The 9,579-nt window shown below is 42.4% G+C and overlaps 1 protein-coding gene across 1 annotated transcript; it reads right to left on the reverse strand.

Annotated features, from left to right (window-relative positions):
* Positions 1 to 119: 119 nt before the first annotated feature.
* On the reverse strand, positions 120 to 8,515 carry LOC141019154 (probable ATP-dependent RNA helicase DDX17). The gene is made up of 13 exons (XM_073493988.1): positions 8,126 to 8,515; positions 7,768 to 7,927; positions 7,530 to 7,626; positions 7,309 to 7,442; positions 7,131 to 7,196; positions 6,843 to 6,984; positions 6,525 to 6,685; positions 6,160 to 6,332; positions 5,866 to 5,976; positions 5,604 to 5,665; positions 5,442 to 5,501; positions 1,757 to 1,993; positions 120 to 1,487 (listed from the first exon to the last, which is right to left on the reverse strand). Exons 1-13 carry the CDS (start codon positions 8,173 to 8,175, stop codon positions 1,003 to 1,005), a joined length of 1,938 nt encoding a protein of 645 aa, XP_073350089.1. The 5' UTR covers positions 8,176 to 8,515; the 3' UTR covers positions 120 to 1,002.
* Between the last annotated feature and the right edge of the window lie 1,064 nt (positions 8,516 to 9,579).

Genomic DNA, 9,579 nt, shown 5'->3' on the forward strand with positions numbered 1-9,579 from the left:
CATTTTTGTCATAGATAACTGAGCTTCTACTCCTACTACATGCAAACTCCACAATACTGAATATAAACCTGAAGCTACTCCTGAAAGTTAGTGTCAATGATTGAAACAGTACACAGTAATACACTGACGAGCTTTATTAAATAAACTGTAAAAAGGGACATTCCACTTGCCAAGAAAATCTCAATCGTCACTGCTGCAGACTTGACCACACTGCTGATTAACTGAATACTGTGATCTACGGTCGGTCTGATTTGTCAGTAAACAAACTTGTGAAGGCAAAGTTCCTTTACATGCATGTGACATTAACTGCTGCCATGGCTACACAAAGCCCCTGCAGAGTTGCCTCTATATGGCCCAAAATAATATCAATGCTATGAAATCAAGATAAATTTCAAAGAAAATCTTGCAAAGTAGGAAATAATACCTGTATAGAAAAACATTTTTAAACCTAGTTTTGCTCAGATACACTAGGATCTCTAAGTTTCTTCTTTTATCATTTCAAATAGATTGAGCATATTAAGTTTCAGAAACAAAAATATAGATATTGAACCTAAAACAGAAACAAATGTTGTATACAAGAATTACCTTCAGCACCTACCTTTGATACAGCTAAAAGGAGAAGCAGATTCTCTATAAATCCTCTGAAGCAGCTCACAGAGGATCACAATACAAAAACAGCACCTTTGTACAAAAAAGATTTTTCAAGACAAACTTGGTCAAATGACACAGACAAGTTTCTGTCAAACAATAGAATTACCAGTGATTAATTTGACTTCAAGGGTTGACCACTTAAAAAAACTGGGAACCAGTTTAAATGTTGTCATGTCTTGATTTATAGAAATGATGAAGTCTAAAAACACAATGCACTGATGTGTTGCAACCTTAACAAGCTAACAAATGGCATGTTGATGTTAGAGTGGTCAACTACTGGGGACTAAACCCTCTAAAATCAAGATTTCTCATTAATTTTGAGACTGTGTTGTGCTGTATTTGTGACCGACATTACTTTCTGCCTGATGGAGAAACAAACTGAAATGGCGAGTGCCCCATCAGGCCCACCATGGGCTGTGGAGGGTTGAACTGCTGGGCCATTAGAGGCTGGGGGCCCGATGAAGGAGGCTGGGCCTGCCCCACTCCACCACCTCCCGACCCAGAGCTGGCCCTGGAGCTGCTGTACTGACTGCTGCTGCTGCTGCTGCTGTTGTTATTCTGGTACTGGTCGTATGAGTTGGAGCTTGAGCTGTAGCTTCGCCCTCCGTCCCTGCTGCTGCGATCTCTGTAAGAGGAGGAGGAGGAGGAAGAGGAGCGCTCCCCGTCCCGGCTGCTTCCTCCACGGTTATCTCGGCTGTCGCGGCCATAGCTGCTGCCACTACGGCTGTCCTTGGTGTTGCTGCTCCCACCCACAGAACGCATTCGTCTGTCACACTCGTCCTGGTACATCAGGTTGGGATTGTTAGAATTGCTGCCACGGAAACGGGGACGGCCACCTGGAAATACAGGATATGGGGGCAGTCAAATTGCCATCACACTGTTATGTTGGCCCTTCAGACTAGCAGCTACTTGTTTATGGGATAAAACACGAACACCTCACAAAAGAACGTTTGTGAAACAGTGCAAAATGTAATCAATGATATTCCTGTGCATGGACAGAATTTTCCATTCCACAGTCGTATCGTCACAAAAAAAAGGAAAATTCCTTTTGATAACATTTTGTGACTATTTCATGACCTGTTGTGATGCTGAGCTGGTCCCTTACCTCCTCCGCCTCCTCCACGTCCAGTATCGACCAGCTGCAGTAGCTTTGGATTGATGGCCTGTCGGGCCTCCTCCAGCACCCGGATCAGCTCGCGGGCCTGGCGGATGTTCCCTGGAGTGAAGAAGGTGTAGGCAGTGCCTTTGTTGGTGCTGCGGGCCGTACGACCTATGCGATGGATGTAGTCCTCCGAAGAGTTTGGATAGTCATAATTGATGACAAACTTGACATCCTCCACATCTTGACATTTGAGGCAGTGGTAGGGTTGAGGGGGGTGGTGTGATGGGACCAGTAACAGGGACGGAAAAGACAGAAACAGAAGTGAGAACAAAACTAACAATGGCTGAGAAATGAATCAATCAATCTACTCCATTCATCATTTTTAAGTTTTGTACTTCTGCAACTGAAGAAGAATTTTTAGACAGACAATACCTCCAAGACACCAATCATCTTCTGAAAGCATCACTTACCTGTTTAAGTATCAGCTATTTGTACACAATTAGAAAATTGATTTACTTACCATGCTAATTACAAAACAGGGCTCAATAATCTCATAAAATAATAAAGTACTTGCACACATGCAAATAAGTTTGGGTACAGCCAAAGTTACAGAACTGAACTAAGTAAAGAAAAAAGTTAGTGGTTGCTGAATAATTTGGAAAATATTAAGTAAAATTTAAAAAGGGAAAAACAAAATTTAAGAGGCAAATGGTCCCAAAATTAAACCTAGCATGTGATCTTTGTGCACAAGGCAGATTCAGCAGAATGAAAGGTCTTGCTGATTAATGGTTAAGGTATAAGAATCAAATAGATTCTTTTGCAAAAAACTAGAATTTTCGCCTCGCAATTGTATGCCTCCGCCAACTAGTCCAAATTGAACTTTATCCACGTCTGTCCCGACTCATATACTATATGTAGTGTCCATCTATAAACTCTCTCAAGTTTCTTGTAAAGGCATAGACATGTCTGACAATAAACAAGTTTATTATACCATTAGTTCCTTATCAGTACTTATAAGGGTCTTTTTGCCTATTACCTAATACTTTTTACAAGCACCTAAAGTGTTTATCAAGCATTACCTAATTCAGTCCTAAGTAGCATATGAATTCTTGAGTAATGGTGAGGTCACAGTGATCACCAAATTCTAACCAGTTCTACTTTGAGTCTTAGTGGACATTTGTGCTAAATTTGAAGAAACTCCCTCAAGATGTCCCTGAGTCATCTCGTTCACTAGAATGGTACGGATGGACAGACAACCCGAAAACATAGCAGCAGCTGTCGCTGGCAGGGAGGCTAAAATACAAACTCTGCAGTCTAACAAACTAATTAATGATTTAAATTTAAGAATCAAATGAGATCAAGTTATTGTCTTTGAGGAGAACAATTCTGTTCAAAACAAATCAAAAGTCTGTTTCTCATTACAGTTGACAAAGGGCTCAGAAAACACTGCTGATTAGAGGAAAAACAAGTCTTGTATTGGAAGCACAGTGATGGAAGGCTGGTAGAGGAGAAAATGGGGAGGGTTGAGGTACAGTACTTACCCTGTATCAGAGATTTAGTGATGGCTTACAATGTTACCCCTACCCATCACCCAATCCTGGGAGGTCTGCAGGGGTAGGAGGAGAGCACACAGGACAAAAGTAGTCCCTTCTCCCGCCTCGCCACTCCTCCACAACACTCCCAAAGCTGGAAACTGTCTGAGCTAGAGCTGCAGCTGGACTACGCTGGGGTGTGGTCCTACACTAGTCTTATCTCTGTCCTTCATGTCATGTATAGGGGGCCTACTGGATTCTTTTATATAAACACTTACGTCCTTCTAAGAACAACTAACTGCCATCTCCTACATTAGTGGGTAGCAGCCTCAGCTACTTAAGGGCTTTGATGGTATATGATTGGTGTAGCTTGTTCCAAATGCCTCCCTGGTCACTTCCAATGGCAGTGATATCAACAAGCCCAGCTTTTCAAGTTCAGTAACAAGAAACAGACACTAAGTCGAGGACATGTAGATGTTTTGACTAAGGGATCTGAGATTGGGCTCTGTCAGGGAATTTAAGTCCTGACATTTTTTTTGGTCCATATGAAGAGATTTAGCAAGTCATCAAGAGCCAGTGACTGGACTGGTGAGTCAGGTATAATGTAAACAAAGAAAAAATGGCAAAAGTGTTAAAAACAAAGGGGGTTGAAAGCAAGACACAGTAGGATTTGGGGGAAAGGGGGGAAAGGGACAAAAAGGACAGGTCAGAAATGGTTTAAAGAAAACAAGAAGATAAGAGGAAACCTAGATAGGAGATTGAAGAGAGAAAAAAGGAAGAATGAGAAAAAGAATAAAACATTTAGGAAATTAGCAAAAGGGGGAGAAGAAGTGAGAGCCGGATAAAAATAGAGATGATGTGTGAGAAAGGCAGAGATATAGAGTGAGAGAAAGGACAGAAAGTGAGGGAAATCGATTATAGAGAGGTGGCTCCTCCAGGCCAGGATTCCTGCCAGCCAGGACCAGACATGACGTCCGCAGAGGGAGAGGCCGGCCGGCACAGCCAGTGGTGGGGGGTGGTCAGGGGCTGGCATCAGGGGGCAGTTCAGAGGGGAGCCTCCAGCATCGCCGTCCATACCCGGCTTTGGCTGCTCACTTCCTGGCCGTTGTCTTTCTCTGTCTCCTTGTAACGCACCACTGTATCTTAAGTATCATCTATCAAAGTGAGTTATCTGCAGGACCAATTTAGGCAAAAAAAAAATTTGCAGTCCAAAGTTTGTTATTGGGAATGGAAATGCATCTCCTCAGGGACTGTACAGGAAGGTTTTCTTAATCCATATCCTATCAGAATAATTGGACAGATATTGAAAACTTTTATACAAAGTCTCTTAGTGAATTTAGTCAGCAACAAATGCTGTGGTGCATCACTGTGATGATGGCATGGCTGAGGGGAGCCCACCCTCCTCCATACCCCCCTCTTCGCCCTCTTGCCTGACGGCCGCCCCCGACCCTACGATCAAATTTGGAAGCCCAGCAGCACCCCGCGCTTGCCTCCACCCCTCGTCACCCAGGCAGCCAGTGTCCTGGAAGGGGGGAGAGTTTTGTTTGTGGGCTCTGTTCTAGGTTTTCAGTGGAGTTGGCTGTGTGGGACTGATTAATCAGGCCGTCACTCTCCCCAAGTCAGCTTTCGATTTGTCATGCCTAGGTCCGGCTGCAGGCTCCCGAGGGCCTGTGTGCTTCTAGTTGCCGGAGGAGAGACTTGGAAACAACAAACAAAAACAAAATGAAAAGAAAAACAAATGAAACATAGAATTAGGTTAAAGGTTGATTGCCATCCTGTAAGGGGCTGCTATACTAGCCTCACCCCTTACATCTTCACACTTTATTCAACATCATTCCTATGCGTCAATAGAGCAAAGTGGCTTCAATCTTTACAGGAAACCCACTTTAAACATGATATACTTCTTAGATATATCTTTATCTGAGAAGCATATATGCTTTGAAAGAAAAGCAAATCTGTATGTATTTGTGTTTGACTTTTGATCATAAATCTACCAATAATAAACATACAGTGAAGAGTCTGATCATTATATTTCGACCATTGTTGTCCTTATTACATTCCCATTATCCTGTATATTAAGTGGTCAAATAGCTTGTGTGTATGTGTAGTTATACAGAGGAATATTTTTGCTATGCACTTGAGCACACAGGACATACCCAAACCACGCGAGGCCACGTCAGTAGCGATGAGGATGGGAGCTTTGCCGCTACGAAACTCTGCAACACCAGACAAAGAATACATCATTAGGAGCTGAACATCATCTTCAAAAAGCAAAAGGGAACAATACTGCTGTTCAAATGTCATTGTGTTTGTTGTACCTGTTAACACCCAGTCCCTCTCTGGCTGGCTCTTGTCGCCATGAATGCACATCGCTGGCCACCTAAAAAAGAAACAAGCAATCTTTCATATAAATGACCATGTATATTTAACCAGTTAGTATCACTATGACTGAGTAAAATGATGCATTCTTAATCCCCAAAAGGAAGTGCACTCCTTCCTGTTCCCAAAAACCTCTTGGTCAACCACAGAATGAACAACTCCTTTTGCAGGAGTGTATTCACACCACATTCATGTACTCACCCATCACGTCTCATCCTGCGTGTGAGATCGTCACATCGTTTCTTGGTCTCCACAAAGATGATGGTTTTGTTCTCTTTCTCAGCCATGATCTCTTCCATCAGCTGGATTAACCTTCAGAAAGAAAACAAACACATAATATTTAGAGGCCATAATCATTAAATTAAGGATTTAAAGGGGACAGGAATGGCATACAGTATACAGAAACAATTACAATGGAGGAGGGGCCCTTAACAGTACAAACCAAACAATCTGCGATAAACTGAAAACAAAAGATCTATGTGACAAGCCTCTTACTTGTGGTCCTTCTCACTCTCCATACAGACATCAACAATCTGAAGGATGTTGTGGTTGGCGCTGAGTTCTAGCGCTCCAACATTAATTTGGACATAGTCTTTCAGAAAGTCCTCTGCCAGCTGGCGAACCTCTTTAGGCCAAGTAGCGCTCCACATCAGGGTCTGTCTGTCAGGCTGGGCAGAGAACACAGAAAATAAAATGATCAAAGAAAAGTAAGGACCAATACTAAAATAACTGCTTCATTTCACAATAACACAGAGCATAAGCTATCAGATCAGAGTTTTCTTTGATGCTAAAAGACAAGCACTCACATACATTAAAAATACATTTTCTACAAAAAACAAATACCAGTGTATTAGCTTTACCCTGATCTGGTCCACAATCTTGCGAATCTGTGGTTCAAAGCCCATGTCCAGCATGCGGTCTGCTTCATCAAGAACTAAGTATGTGCAGCGTCGCAGGTTGGTCTTTCCAGCCTCAAGGAAGTCAATCAGACGACCCGGAGTGGCAATGCAGATCTCAACACCTATGTTTCAGTGTGTTGCATAATTGTTAAACTCACACAACATTAATGACAGACAAATCCAATGTCGATTTCAGTTAGAAAACAATTTCTTAAGCTGACTTGGACAATAAAAAAACGAAACAAAACAACATTAATCCAAACATAAAATTACCCTCACCTCTCTCTAGGTCTCGGATTTGAGGTCCTTTGGGGGCACCCCCATACACACAAGTGCTTTTGATGCGGGATGACTTTCCATAATCATACGCCACCTGCTGGACCTGCTGCGCCAGTTCTCTTGTGGGGGCCAGAACCAAGCACTGCAGAGCACACATGCAATACCATAACAATCCACTGTTAGCTTACTAGACATTCAATGTTGCATTAAGACAGCTTTAATATCTTTCTTGTACACTCTGATAGCCCAAAGCAGACTACTCAGTGATTAGTGTATTCCTTCACGTACAATGGGTCCATCTCCGCGCTCCAAGTAGGGCTGATGATTGATGTGCACAATGGCAGGCAGGAGATACTGTTGAAAGAAAAAAGGGGAGAGGTCAGTGGATTCTGCTGCGGTGCATTTCACCAGTAAGTTATGTATTCAATTTTGCAAGTGCAGGGGTAGAAGAAGATATGTGTCTCACCGATAAGGTCTTCCCAGAGCCAGTCTGAGCAATGCCCACCATGTCTCTACCGCTGAGAGCCAGAGGGAAACCTTGAGCCTGAATGGCTGTGGGCTCCTTGAAATTCTGCTGCATCAGGACATCCATTACATATTCTAGAAGGAGAGGCAGAACAAATATCCTAGTTTATTCTGTAACAACAGATTTAGTTTAGTAGTTGTTAGCTACCCAGTTTTGCTTACGGGGATACTGTGCCTGATGAAAATTGGTGAGGGGCTTTGGGCAGCCAGAGCCTCGAACTGTGATTTCTTTCTTCCTGCGATACTCTTCAACATCATACTGAAAACAAAAGACAAGAACTGAGTTTCTCAAACCAACACAGACTAAACATAAGAGTACAGTATTTTATTACACTGGAGTCTCTCTTTCCATACCCAAAATAAATGTTTACATGCATCAGATAATCAGACTCAGGACTACCTGGCTCATTCGCTGCACTTCTGGATGTTCACTGTAAAAGTTCTTCTCAAATTTGGGAAGCTCATCCAGGTCCCATCTCTTCTTTCGTAAACGGTCCCCGGGGTTCCCGAATTTTCTCCCCGGTGGTGGGCCGCTTCTGCTGGACCCAAAACGAGGGCTGCTACAACATATCAAGACACGCATTGTTTAGCTAGGTGTAAGAGTTTTCTGACCTGGTATATGATTATTATTGCATTATATCTGCTATGACTGTTAATTGCAATAATCTCATCAAAGCCTTTTACAATGACAACTACACTAAAGGTTCGGGCTAACCTTAGCTTGCATGCAAATGGACTGTTTTGACTTGGCTGCTTACCTTCTGTCACGGCCACGGTCTCGATCTCTGTCTCCGTACGAACCTCTCATTTTGAGGACACACGCTCTTCTCTGAAGGATGGAGTGGTTATTTTATGTTGTCTTAACTCAGTGGACCGGTCTCTCGGAGAGGTGACCTGGCTTTCGCTTATCTTTGCCGTCTCTGGCCTTGCTTGAAAACCACCGCAGCGTTACTTATTTCAGCCAAATGCTAACGTCAACGTTAACTTAGAAGCCTGGCTGAATAAAGAAACCGTTGCTTACTTGTAGGCTTGTTGAAAAGTCAAACATTAAGCCACGCTGTGTTTTTGGTGGGACGTAGTTAAACCTAAATTCTGCCACAATAACAAGACGCTGCAAGCTGTACTGTTGTTGTTGTTGTTGTTAGCATAGCGCACAGCCGGCGAGCGGAAGTCACTGCTGCCTGAGAAGCCCCGCCCCCAAGTATGATTGACATCTCACGTGCATCTCGAAAACAAACCTGCTTTTTTTTGTCTCTTACAACATAGCGTATGGCCAGCTAATCTCTTCTCTTGTGTCCTCCTTTGAGAAGTATTAGGAACCAAAAAGGAGAAATTCATATTCTATGTTTTTGGTTTCATGCTGGCGCCTCCCATTTGTGTAGTATGTAAATGGCTGTCTTGTTGTGATATAGCCAATTAAATCCTGCGTTACGCCAGCATCCGGTCACACTGACAGCAACCTGTTACACAACAGCCTCAGACGTTCAACAACAATGCACAATAGCTTTCGTGTTACAGTCTCCTTTTTATCCATGTGACAACCACGAACACGCGTCTTGGCCTGTACTTGTTGAACTAGCGTACAAACAGATGACTCGAGAGCTTATTAGCTGGCAGCTGCGGCATATCAAGCAGTATTTAAACATACATGCAAATGTTGCTTTGGTCTGTAAAGTAGTCTTTACTCTTCTGTTAGCGGAACTGACAGTGTTGTTAGCCCATACAGCACATGTAGGCAACAGCACAAGTTTGTTTACTTTCTCTCGCCACAGTTTGGCAGCCTGCCAGCTGCTGATAATCAATCACAGATAGGGACAAGCCCTCCAGGACGTTAAGACAAAAAGGAGCATTGCATATATTTCCACAAATACCTTTTCACTTCCTTTTATTAATAATAATAATAATAATAATAATAATAATAATAATAATAATAATAATAATAATACATTATTAAAGGTGCACTATGTTGTTGTTGGGAGGAAATTTATTCAGAAGACTTCACTAACTGATTTTATTTTTTTCATAAACAAACTTAATAAACAAACTGTCTTTTAAGTAGAACACAATTTCATAGGGTTTTCCTTTGTTTATATTTGGCGGACCCGCCACCTTTCTAGCTTCAAACAGACCTTATTTTCCTCTGAGAAAAGCTTGTTTGTTCAGTTATGGATAAAATAAATATTTCTGAGTTTGTATTATTACTTCATCATTA

This window comes from Pagrus major, chromosome 23 (genome assembly GCF_040436345.1).
Source record: "Pagrus major chromosome 23, Pma_NU_1.0".
NCBI classification, from domain to species: domain Eukaryota; kingdom Metazoa; phylum Chordata; class Actinopteri; order Spariformes; family Sparidae; genus Pagrus; species Pagrus major.

Coding starts and splice junctions, on each gene's coding strand:
- LOC141019154 (XM_073493988.1), bottom strand. CDS start 8,175: ATGAGAGGTTCGTACGGAGACAGAGATCGAGACCGTGGCCGTGACAGA. Junction 6,985..7,130: donor AGCGCGGAGATGGACCCATT/GTACGTGAAGGA, acceptor TGTGCTCTGCAG/TGCTTGGTTCTGGCCCCCAC. Junction 6,686..6,842: donor AATCCGAGACCTAGAGAGAG/GTGAGGGTAATT, acceptor ACTGAAACATAG/GTGTTGAGATCTGCATTGCC.